The sequence below is a fragment of the Candoia aspera genome, chromosome 10 (assembly GCF_035149785.1).
Source record: "Candoia aspera isolate rCanAsp1 chromosome 10, rCanAsp1.hap2, whole genome shotgun sequence".
Taxonomy (NCBI): Eukaryota; Metazoa; Chordata; class Lepidosauria; order Squamata; family Boidae; genus Candoia; species Candoia aspera.
In genome coordinates, this window is record NC_086162.1 from 25,843,242 (window position 1) to 25,864,199 (window position 20,958).

The following is a 20,958-nucleotide window of genomic DNA, read 5'->3' on the forward strand; positions in this document are numbered from 1 at the left end:
GCTGCAGTCCGGGGTGCCCTGCGTCATGATGTGGCTTGCTTCCCCCGGCAGATGGCCGCGCTATGTGGGGTTCACGGGACTCCTGCTTGTCTGTGGTTCTCATCACACCCAATCTTCTGGGTTTGCCCAACAGCCAGTATGCACTAACTGAAGTACTTTGGCCACACAATGAGAAGACAGGAAGCCCTGGAGGATGCTGATGCTGGGGAGAGTGGAGGGCAAAAGGAAGAGGGGCCGACCGAGGGCAAGGTGGACGGATGACATTCTGGAGGTGGCGGACTCGTCCCTGGGGGAGCTGGGGACCAACAGGAAGCTCTGGCGTGGGCTGGTCCATGAAGTCACGAAGGGTCAGAAGCGACTAAACGAATAAACAACAGTATGCGCTGGGTTTGCCCCATGAATTAGGCACAGCCCTGCTTGGTTTTCATTTAGCATGTTGTGGGAACCCAGCCAACTGCTTTATTTTGATAACTAAGGTTAAAGCCAACTCTATTTTAGCACCAGATGTAGCAAATCCAATCTATGTAGGCGATTGCTCTGCCCTGCTACTGGTCTCTCAGCAATTGGCCTTCCATGATGTGTTGAATTCTGGCAAGCTGACTGGGGATTCTGGGAATTGAAGTCTAATCCTGGGTTAAAGGGACCTACTTGATCTGGTCCAGGTCTGTTAAGGCTTGTAAACTTGGATAGCTCTTAAAAACTCACACTTATTTCTGAATACTGTATTGGGTCAAACCGATCCGCTTTCCCTGAAGAAGATGCCCTGGCTTGTTTGCCTGAGCAACCTGCTTTGCTAAGTTACTATTTGAAATGGAGCTGAGAATTGCAGCCTCTTTCTTAGCCTTGATTTCTCCTTGTGCCTATTCTCCTTTTGAAAAATACGATTTGGTGGGACTCCTGAATATAGCAGAATAAATTTCCACCTTGCCTTCTGGCTGCTGTTCCTCTTTTGCAACTAAAAATGCAAACCTTTTGCATTGCTCTATGCTCCACCCCATCTTTAGCAATTACTTCCTCTTTATCTGTCTTTCCTTCACATCTGTTGGAGAGTGCCCTGAGCTGAAGAACCGCACATCCTGCCCAGGGGAAAAGCACCAAACTCGGAGCTACAAGATTTCAGCAGACGAGGAGAGAAGACAGAGAACCCAGGCAGAATGGTCAGCTTAAACAATTCCTAATTGTGGGTGGGGCCCTTGCTTCCAATATTGGGTTAGCTGTCTTGGAAAGTTTTTTTTTTTAATCTGACTGGTCACTTTGCCATTCGGTCAGTTACTCTTTCAGATGCAAAATCCATGGGGAGGAGGTTCTGAAGGCAGTTTCTTTCCCATCTCTCAAAATGAAGCCTCAAGGGAAAGAAAGATGGCCCAAGTTGGGGCCAGGCTCATGTTGTCGGTTGGTAGAAACGCACTTCCTCTCGGGTGTGCTGGATTGAAAGATCAGCATTTCGAAACAAGGGCATTTTGGAGTGCTTTGGAATAATCGAGTTTAAGTTATAAGGACAATGTAAACTGCCTTATGAAGATTTAAACCTGTTTAGTCATGAAACAGACGGAATCCTCTTTCCTCAGGTTTTCAAGAAGAGGCTGGAGAAATTTCAATTAGGCATAAGATGTCCTAGAAACAAGGCTGGCAGATGAGATTAACTCGACCCCTAACAACCTCATGATTTATGGCCAGTTGAAAACCTGTCTGCTTTTGTTGATGTCGCATCATCAATATGCACAGGCAACATAGTTTCCGCTGCCAAAGAGCTTACAGTCTAAGATCAAAATGGTGAAGTGGTGGAGGAGATAAGAGGTGGGAGAAAAGACCATACAGTAGGCATATACTGGTCTGTGACTGTAATAAAGATAGAGGTTAAACTAAAATCCACGTGAAAAAGATGTGTTTTGTGGAGGATTGGAATTAACTTCATCTTTTTAAAAAAATGAACTGTAAAAGCAGAAAGGCATCTAGAGAAATACTGCCTGGTTGTGCATAATCCTCCAGTCTTGCATAACCAACTGCCCACCCAGCCACCCCACTCCATGTAGTCACATGGAAATTGGAATTTTTAGTTTCAGTTTCAATTAAAGTTTATAGTTATATCTAAACCCTTAGCTATAGAAAAACGGACTGTGGTTTTAAGAAAACAAGCCTGTTTTGCATATGTCGTCTATTCCATTCCCATTTGGGCATTTTGTTCCTGGATATAAACCCCAAATTTTTGACCAGTCTGTAAATACAGGCAGCCCTTTACAGTAATCAGAGAGTAGAGGAGATTCATGTTGCCCCTCAGGAAAATGGAATGACTCCAGGCATGATACACCTGAGTGGAAGAGAAAATCCACGTTACTCTTTCTTTTTTAGTCAGATTCTCTGGTTGTGTGTGATGTGGATCCAGAGCTCATAGAGAAACTAAAGAAATTTCGTTTCCAGAAGGAGGCTAACAACGCAGCTATAATTAGTGAGTTACCACCTGTTGGATGCAAATTAATTCTCTGTCCCATGTTTTCCCCCCTTGGATGCTCAAGCACTATGACTTGACACAGTTATTAGTGCAAAACGGTATGCTTGGCCCATGTGTCACAAATTCAGTACAAAGAGGCACCCAGATCCTGATACATTTCAAGCATCTGTGCTTCCTCAGTGAATATGCATGTGTGCACTCGTGTGTGTGTGTGTGTGCTTTCAATGAGCTCCATTGTACACCATTGTGATGATTGTATTTTTTAACCCAAGAGCACGGCAGTCTGCTAGTTTGAAATGTGTCAGCACTTTGGGCACCTTATATTAAAGTGGCTTTGATGTTCATTGAACCTCTGCTGACAGCTGTATAGGCAACCTTTAACATCAGTTAATTTGTCATCACTTTGATAAAAGTGAAAGAGATGTGAAAACAGCTCTTGGCTCTAATCCTGCTTACTGTAGATTTCTTGACTGCTATTAAAAGTCAGGATTTCAAGCTTAGTGCTCTGTTCCCACTCTTGTCTAGCAGTTGTGCTGGAAGACTTGAGGAGGACAAGGAATTTCGCTGAGACTGCAAGAATTTAAGGAACAGGTGGAGGTGAAAAAATTGTTAATTGGTTTCTTCTTTCTCTATCATCAGTGAAAGTTGACAAAGATAGACAACTGGTGGTTCTGGAGGAAGAATTTCAGGTAGGTAAAACTTTTATTTCATTTTTAAAACTAAAATGAGCGCAGTATTCCCAAAGAAGCCCATCCATATTTTGAATCTATGCCTATTCATAATTCCAATCCATAGATTAAAGCAGCATTTAGCCTAGGGCAGGGAAAACATAGGTTCATTCAAGGGTCAGAGAAATGTCTAGCTTGTGTTTGCTGCTGAGCAGACTACAAAGAGCAGTTAACCTGCAGAGCCACCTCACGTACACACAGACCAAACCACAGAGGGCAGAGACAGATACATCTTTCCTGTAGTCCCAAATCAGCCAGGACTGCGGAATGCTCTCCTTTATATCCGATAAGATGCCCAGTGAAACTTGGAGCATGAGAAGGGCTGCATCTTATGAGTAGTTAACTAACTGCTTAGCTGTGGTTTCATCTGCCAAGAATAAAAACTCAATTTTGTAAAGCTAGAAAGAAATAGAAATATGCATTTTGTTATAATCCGAGGACATTATAAAGGAACTTTGCCTTTTGGATTAAAAATGAATTATCCACACTATGGATTAAGATAAAATATGAGCCAGCTCCTTTCCTTCAGCACAATGGAAAGGTGGTAACGATGCCAAAATACGCACACGATGGGATGCTTTTTTTACATGGAGGGCACTGAGATCAACGTGCTTTTTCATTTCTCTTTCCTTTGCTCTCCTTTCCCTGTGTGTGTGCATTTCCACCCCTCCTGATTAAGTTCATCCGAAGACTAAACCCCCAGCACGTGACACCACTGCTTGAACCCGACTTCAGGCCACCTCACTTTTGCTTCAAAAGCAAACCCTCCCGTTAGACATGCCAGCAATCCTGATAACGAGTCTTGCTAGAAATTGCCAGGCCAGACTGAAAGCAAACTGAATTTCAAACCAAGCTCACTGTCTTGGGGGAGCAGGGTGCTGATGGCGTCGTTTGCCTGCCTGCTTAATTCAGTACGTCTTGCAGTCTTCACGCGTGTCAGCGAGCTGTTAATGATTTGATCTCTGGTTCATGGCTTTTTAGCAAAGCACACGAAGTTGGTGGGATTTTGTGGAGCGCTTTGCCTCCCCCTTTTATCCGAATGCAGAATCATTTTAATGGTCCTGAGGGAATCTCCAGAGCAGGAAGCGGTGCTTAATAATACCATAGGCAGATGTAGGGTGAGGCAGAGGATCGATGCTTCCAAACAGAATTATCCCGGAAAAGTAGATGACTAAAAACAATTACTTTTATCTCGCGGGACCCAAATGCTAGTTGAGGTCCTATCTGAGACCGCCTCTGGTGATACGTGGGCTCTTACTCGCAGGGCGCTGGCTCTGGGAAGGCCTTGTGTTGCTCTCTGCCGCTCGCCCCCCACCCCACCCCCAGCTCTCCACTGCCAGCCCCCCAAGACACGCCTGCACGGGGTTTCGGGCTGATGCAGCTCCATCTAGGTAGACTGGCCAAAAGCGGAGGAGGGCTGGCTCTGGCACCCTGATCCGAGGCGCTGGGTAGCCTCTTCGCTCGAGCTGCGTAGATGAGTTTCAGGGTGCCTCAGTTCTGCTGCATTTAAAAGGATATGTGCAGGGGCCTGGAATGAGGAGGCTGCTGATCTCTTTTTTATCCTAAACAGCAACTGCTCTTTTTGGAGCTCTAACAGTTTGAATGCAGTAGAATGAATGAAGAAAAGAACTTTTGAGCCCCTTTTTCACCACGCCAAGTCAGAGCAGGGAGCCTTCAAAGAGGGAGAGTTTCCTTCCCTATTTGATGAAGGCAGGGTGCAGAAGACTGGTGAGAAACAGAACCTCTGCATCTCCCCCCTCCCCTCCTCCACCACTCTCTGGAGCAGCAAGCAGCCATCAGCAGTTTATGGCCCATTTTATTCAACTGTCTGGAGTGTCAAGAGCCACAGTTGAGCTTTTAAACAATGTGAGGCTGAAAATGGTAACCGTCACCTGTAGATACTTTTCAGGCTGCCTATGTCAGAGCAACTCCACCTGACACCTGATAGAAGACCACGGCTGTGAGGCAGCAAAGGGAGCCCTATGCTGGCAGACCCGGGTTCGGATCATACCTGCTGCCTTGTGGGATTTTAATGCAGGGAGAGTGCCTGTCTCTGAACTTTATTATGCCAGGGTATAATCTGGATGCCCCCAGAGGCTTGGGGTGGCCCTCCAAACCTAAAAGTTGCCATCACATTGTAATGTTTAGCCAGATAAAAGAGGAAAATATTAAATGCAAGGAGTTCCCAATTGAACCAAACTGAGTTTTAGCAAGGCCATGCCCACTTTTGGAAGTGCGAGCCTTGTCATACTGTTCAAGGACTGTGTGGACCTCAGCCTGGAAAGGGCTACACATCTCTGTGCCAGAGGGAAGGATGGCAGGCAAAAGGGGGCACACAAACCCTGAGAGGGACATGGCGGGCTGCTGGGTGGGTGAACAGTGCCTTGCTTGGCTTCAGTGCTCAGCGGCTTGCAAAAAGAGTGGTCAGGGAGGGTCTGGTGATGCCATCTGCTCACAACAAGGAGTTCTTTCAGTTGCTTATTAAAAACAAGACACGGTGCAGAGCACAACTGTAGCCGTGCAACATGTGCTGTGTGATCCCCCACTGCAGCCCAGCGGGACAGGATGCCTCAGGATGTCCAAGCCACAATAAGATTTAAAGCACATCCTGTAAAAACCCCGCAGGATGCAAGAACATTCCTCAAGGAGTGAAGGTAACTCCTGGAGATGGAACATACATGAACGCATTGCTCAGCTTACACCTTGAAAATACTTCTATGGCTCTGTACGTGCCCTTCCCCGTTTCTCATCACACAGGCCCCCTCCCCTCTCCTAACCGTCTTTTACAGGCTGAGAAGGACCCCCCCCCCCGTCTTTGCACTCCAGCTGTTCAAAGCCCATCCCTGAAATAACGCCTCTCTTCTCTCCGGTAGGACGTCTCTCCAGAGCAGCTGAGAAATGAGCTACCTGAGCGCCAGCCCCGATATCCTAGAGCTGTGGGGAGGGCCTAGTTTCACCTTCCACGTTCTTCTGCGTCTGTCCATACCTTTAAGTAGCTCCGCGTTTTCTGTTGCTTTCAGGGCAGACAAGAGGAAGTCTTCCCTCACCTAAGGTGTAATTCATTTATGAAATTTGCTCTCACAAGATGGCAGAATATTAGATGATTCTGCAAGTTAATTAGCCAATATTTACCCAGTGCTAATCACCATAATGGTCAAAGGACATTTGATGGGGAAGGTCCCTGCAGCAGACAAATACCGCTCTCCAGCTCTGCATGTAAGTTTCTCAGGGGCATCTGGCTGACCACCCAGAAAGCAGTGTGCATAAGTAAATAGACCTTTGATCTGACCAGCAGCCGGACCCTTCTTACCTGGGCCTTTTTTTCAGCCACCAGATTTGGGCTATATAAATCTGGATGACCACTAGATGACAGCAAAGAGTTATCAGAGTTCTCTGTATTTCCAGGTGGCCACCTAATGTCACACAGAAGCTTGCAGCTCAGGTCTGGTTGCCCGGTTTCTACTACTGAGTCCTCCATCAGTCACTGCCGGACATAAAGCAAACGGTGTTGCCTGTCCATTGAGTCACAAAAAAAATAGCAACGCAAACTGGCAAACTCTATCCCTCTATCCCTCAGCCATATAATTGGATTTTATATTTATTTATTGCATTTTATAATTGTAATGTGCCTGATCTTTATGAGATTTTAACGTTTATGGCTGTAGCTTGATTTTATTGTAAACCGCCCCGAGTCCCTCTTTTGAGGGAGATGAGCGGTAATAAAATTTGAATCATAAATAAATAAATCCAAGATAAAAGAGCACAGGAACAAACGGTGTTGCCAAAGGCGTTGATGCTGTTCACATATTGGGGAGAGAATTAAAGCAGCCACAGAAGGTGGATGGTTCAAAAGAGAAATTTATCCTTCATTCCTTAAGTTTTTGAGCGACTGAAATTGAGTATAGGTTAGGCTGTAAGTGAATGAAATGCGTTTTCAGCCAGGAAGTCCAGCCCTGGGTATCTCAGGACGGTTTTGCACGTATTGTAGCGGCAAGGCCAGTTTTGTGAAGGACTCCATACTTAAAAGGAAGCACAGCAGAAAAAAACCAAAATGAAATGATGAAAATCCGTCAGAGAAAGGGTGAAACCATAGATAGTTCTAGAGCCTAGGCACCAACTCAGAAGAAGCTCTCTTCGGAGTCCCTATCCTCAGAACTTGCTGTGAAATTCCCCGTTGTTTCCTTGACTGTCCGTGTGCGTCTACGTTTGTTATCTACAGCTATAAATATATCCACAATGATGGGCGGATCTCTTACCCACTTTGTTTCATCTTCTCCAGTCCAGCTGGTAAGAACCAGTAACCAGTTCAGCCAGGGTAGTTAAGGGGTTGGTCTCTGTGGAGTTGGGTTTGATCCCTTACAGGAATAAACTCAAACCTTTTGAAGGTGTTTGTAAGGAGGGTGCAGGCTTTGACTCTGAGTGGGCGTGGCAGCAGTTTTCCCCAAGGACCCTAATACTGTGTGGTTTCCCATTGGCGCCTTTTTGTGCTAAGGAGCGAATGCAGTGGCCCAGCATCTGTGGGACTTGAGATTGCCCAATGGAGGGAGGGCTTCTCCGCCTGTCTCAGTAAATCCCACCTCCTTGAGTGCCAATGAATTATGCAACCCTTTGAAAGGCGTTCTGAATGAGATAGCGAATGCTAATTGCAAATGAACAAACACTTCTCCCCTCTTCCCTCCGCCCAGGGTGCAAGCCAGAGCAGCAGATGATGTATGCTGGGAGCAAAAACAGGCTGGTGCAGGCAGCTGAGCTCACAAAGGTACTTAATGCTGGTTTTGCTGCTTGCGTTTTTGCCAATCCCTTTGACTCTTCTGGCTTTCTGGGACTTTTGCTGCCGCCTTTATACAAAGCGTAACGTTCCTTGGCTGCAAATCCACAGAATGCAGATCACCAAGATTTTACTAATGTTTTGCTGCCGATTGCTATGTATTCTTTTACAGTACTGGTGAGTATTGGTTTTGAATTTACTTTGTCTTGCATTTTATTTTAATTTTTTGAAATGTTCCACTTATTCGTAGCATGGAGTGGAGTGAATTATTAACATCGGCGGCCATTCTCTTTCTGCTAGGTCTTTGAGATCCGATCCACAGAAGAGCTGACGGAGCAGTGGCTCAAGGAGCGCCTGGCTTTTTTCCGTTAACCGCTCATCAGTCCAGGAGGGCCGAGTCTTCCCTTCAGTCCCAGCCTCCAGTAGATTCTGTCCCTCTCCTGCTAGAGGCACCGCCACGTGGTGCGCGTAGCTGAAGCTGTCTCCCCATCACCGCTGTTGGCACTGCCAGCTCTTGCTAGTAGCGAAAACGTCTGAAAATAAAACAGTGACTGGTTCTAGTTTTTCTTCTCTGAAGCATTGCACTGAACTTGTCCCCTTCAGGCCTAATTTAAGTTTCCAGGGAATACCGTTTGGCTTGCCACTCTTACCGATGAAGGGGACCTCTTTCTCTGACCCAGGGAGACCACACTGGGTTTTCCCCCCGTAGTGCAGCCTTTCACCACCTGATGGCACCTTCTGCCCACTGGAAGGGCCCTGGCAAGGTAGACTGGACACCTGGTCCTATATTTGGGGTGACCAGCTTCTCAGAGTCTTCTAGTTTGGAATAGCGGGACTAACAGGAGGAATTCCCGCAAGCGCAGCATGTCAGAGCATTCCAGGAGCATGGCACGAGAAGCCCCCCCCCCCCGCTGAACTCTCAGAAGGGGCTGAAGGGCTGATCTGGGGGGAGGGGGCTCGGGCTGTGTCGTAGCAGTCTAGCGACTAGTTTGGGGCCTTGGCATTTTGTATATTAAGCCAGACATTTGGTTAATGTGTAGGTCAACGCATGGTGCAAGCTGAGAGAATGGATTCATGCAGTAATTTGGTTAAAGCAGGGGATCTCAAACTTGGTGATATTGCGATGCCCCCAAAAGACGAAAGTGTGTGAAGAAAATGAAGAAAGCTAAAGAGAAAATCAGTGACAAATAAAACCACTGTGATTGGGGGTGGTTTGGCGAGATGGCTGAGCTCACGGGTTTAGCTATCTCCTGAAGCTCCGTCAAGGCTTGGTCCCAGGTCGCTCGCCCAGGCCTGACGGAGCACATTGTGGCAGCGCTCTGGCATTGCCTGCCACGCCTGGCCAGCTGCAGCAAAACTTCATGACACACACACACACGGCTTCTAAGCTGCACACGAGCCCCAGGGCTAATCACCACCCCCAGTTTCAGAACCTCTGGGTTAAAGACCAAGGCAATTCATGAAGGAGACACGTGTCTATAGGATATTAGCCTTGATGGCTGAACTGGTAGGTGCGTTTACCGTGATGGAAAATACAATCTCCTGTAAGCCTTTTAAGGACATCCACTTCCTGGAGACAAATTGGGAAGGGAGCTAAAAAGGGTGAAAGGAAGTTAGGAAGATTTTTTGGAGCAGCGCTAGACTAGTGGGAGTTACTAAGGTGTGGTGGTATTACTTCCCCAAAAGGCGGGAGATAGATTGTCCCTGGGAGAAAAATGCTGCACTTCACAGATCTATCATCCTTCGGAGCCTTCGCTGGGGGATGGCAAGACTCCCCAGGGTCTTCGTATCCTCCAGAGACGGGGGCTAATTATTGCTTCATTTGTATAGATGGAGTGGGTTCCTCTCCATCTCCCTGCCAGATTAATCTGAGGAGCAATTATGAAAATGGCCTGGCCTGGAAATTGGTTTTGCTGATTGGAAGGACAAAGGGTTCAGAAAAAAAGAGAAAACCTCTCCTTGGGTGATGGAAACGGGTAACTGAATATCTTGGTCTGGAGTTGGAAGGGATGGAAATTTGGGTGGCGAACTTGTGCCCAAGAAATTGGCCCTAGAAATTTGCCCAAGGGTTATGACCGATACCATGCAGACAATCCTGAAACACATTTTCTCTGCAAAATGAGTTTGTATATCTCAGAAGCATGGAAGAAAGTTCTTTGAAAGTCACTTGTTTACCACAACTGAAGATTATGAGGAAGGTAAGAGCAACTAGGCTGGCCCATCCCAGCTTATCATTTATTTTATTCAGAGCTGGCTGAAGTGTCAGATTGGAGATGGCTAATCTACCTATTCAACCTTCTACAACAGGCAATATTTTATAGCCTGATATTTCCCATCTAGGTTACCAAATTAGAATTCTCATAGGAGAAGTGCTGGTTATATGCTGCAAAAGGCATGCGCAAATATCCCAAAATGTCATGGTCCTTAAACCCTGCACTCCAGAAATGGCGAAGATGTAGTTTTGCTCTTTGGATGTTTATATTATTGCATCACCGTGGCCTCCAGTGTGCTTTTTGCCTGCTGGTTGAAAAATTTGATTCTTCAGTCAGAGGCTGAACCCCCCCCCCCCCTTGTATTCTTGTCCATTGAAGGCAGGATCCTCCCTCACTTTATCTTCAGGGACGTCAACTCACATCAAGGGGCAGTCATCCCCTGTGAATCTGGGTGAGCAAGCTATCAAGCGTGAGACGGACGTGAATGTCTGACATCTCGAGTTGGGTTGCTGGACGGAGGCATTCTGGGGTCCAGGAAGATCTCGCAGGAGGAAAACGAAGTGTTTTTCTTCACAGTGCAGCCTCTGTGCCTTTCCCTCCCGGCTGCCCTCCAGGTGCGCCGGCATTCAACTCCCACGACCCCGCAGCCTGTGTGGCCGCTGGCGATGAGGGCTGGGAAAATGGAATTCAGCACAGCCATTGGCCACTGACCTGGAGAGGCTGCCCTAGAGCAACCTTTCTCCACCTTTTGACCCTGGAAGAACCCTTGAACTATTTTCAGGCCTCGGGGAACCCCTGCACATTCAGGCTCAAATAGAGGCCAGGAGTTACAAAATTATTGCATTTGTTTCATGGGTTTGTTGTTTATTCGTTTAGTCGCTTCCGACTCTTCGTGACTTCATGGACCAGCCCACGCCAGAGCTTCCTGTCGGTCGTCAACACCCCCAGCTCCCCCAGGGACGAGTCTGTCACCTCCAGAATATCATCCATCCACCTTGCCCTTGGTCGGCCCCTCTTCCTTTTGCCCTCCACTCTCCCCAGCATCAGCATCTTCTCCAGGGTGTCCTGTCTTCTCATTATGTGGCCAAAGTATTTCAGTTTTGCCTTTAATATCATTCCTTCAAGTGAGCAGTCTGGCTTGATTTCCTGGAGGATGGACTGGTTTGATCTTCTTGCAGTCCAAGGCACTCTCAGAATTTTCCTCCAACACCACAGTTCAAAAGCATCGATCTTCCTTCGCTCAGCCTTCCTTATGGTCCAGCTCTCGCAGCCATATGTTACTCCGGGGAACTCCATTGCTTTGACTATGCGGACCTTTGTTGTCAGTGTGAGGTCTCTGCTCTTGACTATTTTATCGAGATTTGTCATTGCTCTTCTCCCAAGGATTAAGCGTCTTCTGATTTCCTGACTGCAGTCAGCATCTGCAGTAATCTTTGAGATCATTCTGTCGTTTTTTGGATTGTATCCAAGCACTGCTTTAGCCACTTTACTATTAATTATGAAGGCTACTCCATTTCTTCTGTGGTCCTCTTGTCCACAGTAGTAGATCTGGTGGTCATTTGATGTGAAGTGGCCCATTCCAGTCCATTTCAGTTCACTGACGCCCAGAATGTCTATCTTTAATCTTGACATCTCACCAATAACCACATCCAATTTGCCCTGGCTCATAGATCTTACATTCCAGGTTCCAATGGTGTGTTGATTCTTAGAACATTGGATTTGCCGTTCACCACCAGCACCATCGGCCGCTAGCCGTCCTTTTGGCTTTGAGCTAGCTGCGTCATCACGTCTGGGGCTAGTTGAACGCATCCTCTGTTCCTCCCCAGTAGCATTTTGACCATCTTCCGACCTGGGGGTCTCATCTTCCGATGGTTTACCGACATATCTCTGGTTGTACTGATCCATTTAGTTTTCACGGCAAGAATACTGGGGTGGGTTGCCATTACCTTCCCCAGGGATCGCATTTAGTCTGACCTCTCTGTCATGACCTTCCCGTCTTGGGTGGCCCTTCACGGTTTAGCTCATGGCATCATTGAGGTGCTCAAGCTCCAGCACCACGACAAGGTAACGATCCTTTGCTGAAGGTTTCATGGGTAGGCCCGTCTATATGTATGAACAACGTTCTTAAACTAAAAGTAAAGAATGAAACTTACTTCTTCAATGTGAAGTTGCCCAAATTTGAAATAATTTTTTAAATAAATTGTGATCTCTCGTGGAATCCGAGTGTGCCATAGAACCCTGGTAGAGAAACCCCGCCCTAGAGGATCCCTTCCTCTTACCGTTGGTGCCAGTCCTCCCATCTTTTAATTCCCCCCACATGTATTGTAGATGAGCGGGCTGCCAATGGCAACTTATCACGGCTGCCCTATTTAGTAGAAGGACTCTGCCTCTGGGTGCCAGCCGCTGACGACCAAGCGGGGAAGGGTGGACTTGCATGCAAGCGGCGCCCCCGTGGCCTTCCCACCGCCCTTGAGCTGCCTTCACAGGAGAGAGGTCGATGGGGTCTCCTCTTGTTCTTAAGGACTGCTTTCCAGAGTTTAACTCTGCAACTCTTTATCCCAAGTGCAGAGACAGCGGCCAATTTAGGTGGCTTTCCAAACTGCCCATTCAAGCAAGATGAGGCTCCGTTTCCTTGCACGGCAGGCAAAATAAGGAACCGCAAACGTTTCTGGGTGATGGTCAGCAGGCTGCGGAAGACCTGCGCTGGAGAAAGAGTTCTCTTCTCCCCCAGAAATGCAGCGTCCAGACCGATGGCCGGGGTGGGGGCCGGTTCCCCCTGAATCTTCCCCTCGGCCAAGGCAGGCCAAGCCGAGAAACTGTTTTGTGCGAAAGGGGTCCGAGAATCTGCAGTTGTGGTTCTGGGCAGCAGGGGGCGCAGAGCTGTTGTCCTTGGATTTCGGGGAGGGGGACTGCATATTTTGTTGTTGTTGGTTAGGATGATGATTTTTCAACATGGAGGGAAAAGAAAGGAATTACGGACCAGGTGATTTGCTTGGAACTGCAGCCGTCGGTGCCTGAGGAAGGGGAGCAGTGGTTCTGCCCGGAAGAGCCGTCCGCCAGGCCATCACCCTGTTGCCCCCCTCTGCCACAGGCAAGGCTGAGAGATGCTGGCTCGCCGAGGGAGCCCGGGACTCTCTTGCTTGGGGCCTGAGGGCACCGCGTGGGCCAACCACCCTTGCACAGAGCTTAAAACGTTCGTGACCACAGCCGATTCTGGGCCATTCTAAAGATGTGAGTGTGCAAAACTAGAAATACAGAGGCAGATGAGGAATCAGTCACACACGTGCACATCTGCCGGAAGGTACACGTGATGCCTTTTTGCCAACCTGGCAATAAAGCAAAGTGGATGCCCAGGCTGGGAGGGCCACACCAGCAGCACGCCCTGATTCAAATCCACCTCTGGCGTGAAACGTTCAGGCTTAACTCCTCCATCACCAACTAAAACAAAGCCTGACAAATTAATTCATTCAATTAAGGCGGTCCACCCCACCTATCCATTTGTGAAAGCAGGGAACACATGAGCAGTAATTAAAAAGTTATTTTTAAAAAATACACTGTCATTACCATTGCCAACCAAACACAAGTCAGCCCCCTCAGCAAGAGAAGGCAACTAGTTGAGCTGTGTGCCCAGCAGAGGGACCAGAGCTTGTTTTGGGGAAGGCAGTAAAATCAGATAACATCTGCGGATAGTAATATTTCTTTGCGGTCCAGAGCAAAGCAACAAGAAGTGGGCACCACCAGCAATAAGGCTCTGTTCCCCCGACAGCCAACACTGCCTCCCCTTATGGGGCTGAGCAGGTCTCTGGGGTGCCTCCCCACCAGATGGTGAGAGAGCTCACTTTTTGAATTTGCACTTGGGGATAATGGCGTGGAAGCCCCATGCATCTGCAGGACATCAGGTTGGGAAAGCTGGCCAGAGGGATATCGCTCCCCAAGGTGCTTTTGGACTTCTGGGGGCTTCTGCTGGCACATTGAGCCAAGATATGGCATGCGCGTGCCCCGTGCGCGGAAGGAGCACAGTGGGGAGAGACCAAAGCCTTTGCTAAATTCAGGGGGTCCTGCTCCTCAGGGGTCGGTGAAGTCAGCCTTCTCTTCCGTGTATTCCAAATGAGAGCCTGCCTGCCTCCCTCCCCCTCTCTCCCTCTTCCTTCCCCTTCCCCTTCCCCTTCCTTTTCCCTCTACCTCTCCCCTCCAGAGAATGGCCAAGAGAGACCATTTCTTGGATGCTCTGGACATCTGCCATCCTCATCAGGCTTCAGAAACCTCTGGGTGAAATCCGCCCCCCTCCCTTGGTCTGCAGCAACCACATCGGCTCTCCCCCCCCCGCTTTTCCTTTCCCTTTTCAAAGCTCTGGATGGCGCATCTCCATGGAAACAGGCCTGTTTGTGAGGGTGGCTAAAGCCACAGCGAACGGCTCCTGTCCATCCCCGATAGCCAGCCTCTCCCGGTCCTCAGTCCCTGGCCCATCTGCTGCCCATCCAAGGGGCAGGAAGGGTCCTTCTCTGGGGCTCCATGCAAGCCCAGGCTAGGAATGGAAGAAGGACCAGGGCGCAGTCCAGCTCCTCCAGACAAACCCAGCCCTGCAGCTTCCTCCATTGGTTGCCTGCCTGCCTGCCTGCCTAAATACGCCCTTCACCATCTGACTGTCCCTCAAGCGTTGGCCCGAGCAGCATCTCCCCCCCAGCAGCACAGCTGTCCCCGGTGAAGTCCTGTCTGCGGCCCCCTGCCCCCAGGCTCTGTCCCACCAAGGTGGGAGGTTCACAGGCCAACCCTCCTTCCACCAGAGCCTTGCCCGAAGTTGCTGAGGTTAGAGGGGACAACTCTGCACATGCTCTCCTCTTCTCATGGCTTCCTCTGATGCCCACTGTGCAAACTGCCCTCCAGGGGCTGCGGTGGGCCCCCCCAGCTCAGGGAATGAAGCTGGAGATGCTGCAGGGTTCAAGGCTGACTGTGCCCTGGGGTGTGGTGCCCTTTGGGGGCCAGCAGGGGTGTCCTCAGGGCATGGTCCAAAAAGGCCAGATGGCGGCCTCCACGGTGCGATCGAAGCTCCGCCCGTATTGTAAGCGCCCTCCTGGACTTTGCGGACCACACCCGGTGGACGCCCCTCGGCCAGGCATCGCACAGGGTGCTTCATCCTCAGCAGATACAACCCAAGATGCCCATCTCTGCAGCGCTGCCTTCCCTTTCAACTGGGGGCGAGGGGGGAGAAGACCCTCAAGGGCCCCGCTCCAGAATGGATGGGGCCAGAGCCCATCTGGCAAATGGGGCCAGCAGCTAAACAGCCAAAGGCTCTTGAAAGTCATGGAAGCCCTCAACTCTGGTCTGTCCCTGGTGCGCGGAAAGCGCAGTCGGTGTTTTCTCCCCCTTCCCACGCTCTGTGCCGCAGCCCCAAAGTGGGCAAAGGCACCCTTCCTGTCTCCCCCTTCAATGGAATAATGCCGCTGCCACTGCCTCCAATTACCAGGACAAGCAGCCTTTAGTCCCGCCTCCTTAAGAACCGTCCCCTCCGGATGCCCCCCATCCTGGCTTCTGCCCAAGATTTCATTTTGCTCTCCTGCCACAAATGGGTTCCCCACCTCACATCTTGTTAATTTGCTGAGCTGGCTTTGCAAAAGTATTTCAAAGCCACATGGGTAGAATTGGGGGAGGCGGCGGCAGCGGCTCTGGGTGAGGATTATGCGGTGAAACCTCCATGTTCAGCAGCCGCCTACCAGCAGGGCAGGGGGCTCCGTTGCCGCATTTCCTGGTGCTGGGCTGCTCCAGCTGCTGCACTCTGGAATCATTTTCTGTTCCCCAGAGGCAGAAAGAACAGGGGGAGCCTCTGCCCTGAGCTACAGTGAAAAAGCAGCTGAGATTTAAAAGAAGGGGAGGGCGTCCGCATTGGAGGCCAGGGGTCAACAGTTTGGGGACCAAGCTGCAGCTTATTGTTTGGGTTAAAGTATCTAGAGGATTTGTGCATGATCTGCGTGTTCACAACTTGTTTTTTCAACCCTTTCGCAGCATCCTGAGGAGATGCTGTTGTATGGCAGGAGGCAAAGAGATGGAAATCCTCTGTTCGTTGGGTCCTTTTGGGCTGTCAGTGGTACAAGGAGGACATGGAGTCGCTGTGAGCAAAGGTGCCACCTTATTTTATGTGCTTGCTGCCAAGCCTGACTCTCCAAATGCAGAGGGGTGATAGTTTTCTTGCAAACGAGGGCTGCAAAATTCAGAAGCGGTTTTCTGCCTTTTCCACTGGGCCTGCCTAGGGAGAGACGCTGCAGAGCCGGTGTTCATTCCAAGGCAGAGTGTCCAGGACAGCGAAACTGCTTTGGTTGTCTGGGACTGGAGGAGAAAAAGGCTCTCTTGCTTCCATAACCAATCCAGTGCACTTAGAACTGGGGATTCTTCTTTCTTAAAAGAAATGGTAATTGTGCATGTCCGGATCATGACTGTAATGTCAGCTCGCACACATGCAAACACACACCCCATTTCTCTGCTGAAAGTTGCCTTCCAAAAGTGGCTGTTTGTTTCCCAAACTCTGGTTGGTTGGTTGGAAAGGAAAATACGGCCAGCCACATGAGAGAAAGCAAACTGCCTAGGATGCCGGAAGGAATCCTGCCAAACTGTGCAGGAGTTAAGCTTTTCTCCATTGGTGAGGTTGACCTGGGGGCAAGCTGTGGCTTTGAAAAAGCTGTGGGAATGCCCCGCAGTGTTGGGGAAGATGCATAGGGCTGCATGGAGAGGGTGACAGGTGCGCACGGAGTGTAAGATCAGTCATCCTTGAGCGTGTCAGGGCCATTAAACAAGGCAACAGTTTGAGTGGGGAGTTTAATGCATAAAGAAGTCACATTCCAAGTAAAATAAGGGCCTGTAAATGCCAGAAAAGCCCACTGCCCCTTCCTGTCCCTAAGTCTTTGTCAAAACCCTTCTCTGCTGCCCCCTCCGCCAGAAGCGTGGAGCGTGGCGCAAAAGGAGCACGGCGGTGCTTCCGCAGTGGTGGCCCTGTCCCAAATTAGCAACGCTTTCCCAAGGGAAGCCTCCCTGTGCTCTTCTTGGGCTCCAGAGCCTAAACCGTTTTCCTTTCTGCATCTGAGCTCCAGTGGCTTAGTTTCAGATCTCGCTGGCTGTTCTACTTTGTGTAATCTAAGATACATTCCACAGCATTATGCCGGTGCTGCACAGGCCTGTCGGTCGTTGCTGGTGCTTCCTTGTGGGTATTATTGCATATGGTTGTGTTTTAATCTGCGTAACATCCAGAGATGCTTTGTTGATGAGGCCTTGAAGAAATTCCTCAATAAGCAAGCTGCATATGGGTGCAAGTTGGAGGGTAACTGAGGGATGTGCAACTGTTAAGCAGGGTTTTTTCCCCCTAAGTAGGAGCATCTTTGCTCATCTGAAGAACAGAAGGTGCCACATTGGTTGCCCTGCTATGTGCCAGCAACATTCACAGCCTTCCGTGTTCCAGCTGAGCAAGGCTGTTCCCAGGGATGTCCGCAGGATATGATAAAAAAATCAGGATGACAGGTGCAATGGTACGACCAGAGCGCCACCTGTTTTTATGCGTGTTGCTTTGATCACACTGTCATTGTGACATTTTTGACCACACCCTTCAGGCACCCCTGGCTGTTCCCATTGGCCAGCGAGACAGTGTGCAAGTAGACCTGAAGACAGTGGAAAGATTAGGCCTGGATTTGATAAATAAATGCTAATAAACACTAGCATGGCTACAGTGGGTAGAACTGCAGGGGCTCTGCCCCGGCAAAGCACACTGACACACTTTAGTTTAGACCGGCCAAATCTTAGGGCTCAAGTTACCTGTGAGTTTCAGCCCAGCCCTCTGTGACTGCTTCAGCGTTTAGTACAACTGGCCATCCTGTGCGGGCTCAGATGTTCCCGGGCATCCGAGAGCAGCCTTCCCAAAATGGACGCCTTCTAGAGAGCAGAGATGGCCTCTTGCAGGATTCCAGGCAGCGTCAGGTTGGACATGAAATCTTGCCTGAATCCCTGTTGAATTGCTGGCTGACCGGTATCGGCCCTGGTGCTGGATGCCGGTCTGTGTCCCGTGTACCGGTCCGGCCCTGATTATCAGCTGGAAAATCTGAAACACAGACGATGGTGCGGTGCTCCGTGCCGTGACAGCCGTGGGAACCAGCCCAGGCTCAGACTGTGTCCTATTTCCAAGCCACACAGGAAGGGTTGTTTTTACTCTCTCTGAAAGCTGGAAAAAACATGATTTTTCTGGGTCAGGGTCTCTAGAAATAAAAAAGTAAGTCCTCTAAAGGAGAGAGAAACTTCCACCTGCCTTGCAACATGAGAGTTGGCATGACTCAGAGTGCCGTGTCCTAGACCCGATTCTTGTTTCTGGAAGGGGCGGGCCCCGAGGTGGCAACAGTTGAACCCTCCCCGCCTTTGCATCGCTCCAGCACCGTCTCTGTTCGCTCCAAGGACCCTCAGGTGTTGCAGGTCCCCTGCTTCTCCATACACGTTCCCTCATGGTAGCAAGGACCCAACCGGCCGGGCATCAGACGTGCAAATAGGTTTCGCATTAATAGGCTTCATCAGGACAGAGCAGGTATTGTCCAGCAAACATCGACCCTGAGTGTTGGGGAAACCCTTTGCCACCTCCTGACAGTCCAGCAGCTGGACAGGGACAAGGGACGTCCTACCTGAGCTGTCTCCCAGCCAGTTCATTGCAATCCCCTTTGTGCAGGGCTGGCCTGGGAGACAGCCTGGACATTTTTGCCCTCGAAGACATTGCTGGTCAATTGGCCAAGATCCCATGTGCTAGAGGAGGACCCACCACCACCAAAAAAACCCCCACTCTTGTGTTCCTTTGGGAAAGAGCTAATTTTGGCAATAAAGAATTGCACCTTGTGAACATCTGGTCTTGCTTTGCTTATAGAGCAGTGTTTCTCTTAGCAACCTTAGCAACTTGCTGGCTGGGGAATTCTGGGAGTTGAAGTCCACATATCTTAAGTTGCTAAGGTTGAGAAACACTGTTACAGAGCATCAGACTCTAGCTGGAATCAAGGTCACCCATCATCTAGAAAGGAACTAAGATTATCTGGGATCCCTGATCACATATGAGCTGCCCTGGAATGTTAGGTTTCTTGGGAGGATTGCTGTCCCTGAGTCAGGTGCAACACATTAAAAGGGCGCCACAAGAGAGACAAGGCATGGAAAAGGGGGCATCCGGAACCAGGTGAGGTGGCATGTCTGCCTTCGAGTAGGCCAGGTCAGGAAGCTGATCCCACAAAGACTATTGGAATTTCCACTTACTGCTGTAAGTTATAATAAGCCTGCCATACAGGTAATCCTCACTTAACAACAGTAGTGGGACATGAACTTCCATCACTCAGCAACGTGGTTGTAAAGCTCAGTGTCACGTGACCACACCGCTGAGCGATGGAAATTCTGACACTTCTGGCTGCCATCGTTAAGCGAATCACTGCAGGTTGTTAAGCAAGTATGTCACGTGGTTGCCATTCGTGACCTCCTGCCGGTTTCCCCGTTGACTTTGCTTGTAGGAAGCCGGCAAAGAAGATCGCAAATGGTGATCATGTGACCGTGGGGATTTTTTTATTTTTATTTATTATTAAATTTAGCCACCACCCATCTCTCCCCAAAGCGGGGACTCTGGGCGGTTTACAACAAGATAAAAACATTAAAATACTGTAATAAATATAAATATAAATATGCCATAAACATAAATACAATATAAAATCCAGATGACGGTACCAGTTGGAATATCATTTACGTGTATCTAAAGGGGCCATTTAAGGCGCTAACCATCTCCAGGTGTTATTACTTCCCTTCCCGCCCCAAGCGAGCTGGCAGAACCAAGTCTTCAATTGTTTCCAGAAGACCGCAAGAGATGGAATCTGTCTTATCTCTGGGGGAAGGATGTTCCAGAGGGCGGGAGCCACTGCAGAGAAGGCCTGATTTCTGGACCCCGCCAGATGGAATTCTTTTACCGACGGGGTCCGCAACATGCCCTCTCTGCATGATTGGATGGGATGGGTTGATGCAATGGGGATGCTGCAACTGTCATAAGTATGTGGACCAGTCATAAGTACCGCTTGTTCAATGATGTCGTACGTTCAAACAGTCACTGAATGAGTGGTTGCTAAGTGAGGACCACTTGTAGTTTCCTTCTGTCTTCTCTTATACCATGCAGAATCAAGGCAAGGCTATTTTCAGTCCCTTCTTATACATTTAGCATTTTCCCAGGCTGATATTTCCTTTCCGTCCCCTTTACCTGTTTGTGGCTTTTGAGTTCCTTCCCTGTCCCCACCTCTGAGCAACAAATTTGCAATAACAAAACGCCCCAGGTGGGAAGCCAACAACGAAAGGAGAGTGATGACGCCATCACACAAGCGGTGCGGCTAACATTCTTGCGTGACAAATTGGGCATGAGTAATGGTGCCGTTTGTGGGATGATGTCACTGTGCATGGCGTCATTTTGGCATGGTCACAATTTGCCATGAATGCCACTAGAACGTCCTTTAAGTGACTATTGCTGGAGCTGGCTTGCCAGCTCCAAGCATCCTATTTTTAATTAAGCAATCATTAAGTGTGCTAATAACAACCAAGTATTGATTCATACCATTAATAATAACTAAAGTCACTGAACGTTTTGAGCACTTGTGATGGTATTTTTAAAATTTAGACACAGCCATTCAGTCTCCCCAGGATGGTCTGCTACTGGATTTCATTATACTGAAATCCTGCCTTCTCTGCAGGAGCTGTGGGTAGCATATGTGATTCCTCTCTCCCGCATTTTATCCCCCAAGAGAGACTGGGGTGAAAGACAGTGACTGG

The 20,958-nt window shown here is 49.1% G+C and overlaps 1 protein-coding gene across 1 annotated transcript; it reads left to right on the forward strand.

Moving 5' to 3' along the window:
* Nucleotides 1–456: 456 nt before the first annotated feature.
* GMFG (glia maturation factor gamma) lies at nucleotides 457–8,529 on the forward strand. The gene is made up of 7 exons (XM_063312522.1): nucleotides 457–1,157; nucleotides 2,350–2,446; nucleotides 3,089–3,138; nucleotides 6,051–6,100; nucleotides 7,382–7,464; nucleotides 7,863–7,936; nucleotides 8,246–8,529. Exons 1-7 carry the CDS (start codon nucleotides 1,155–1,157, stop codon nucleotides 8,315–8,317), a joined length of 429 nt encoding a protein of 142 aa, XP_063168592.1. The 5' UTR covers nucleotides 457–1,154; the 3' UTR covers nucleotides 8,318–8,529.
* The last annotated feature ends 12,429 nt before the right edge of the window (nucleotides 8,530–20,958 follow it).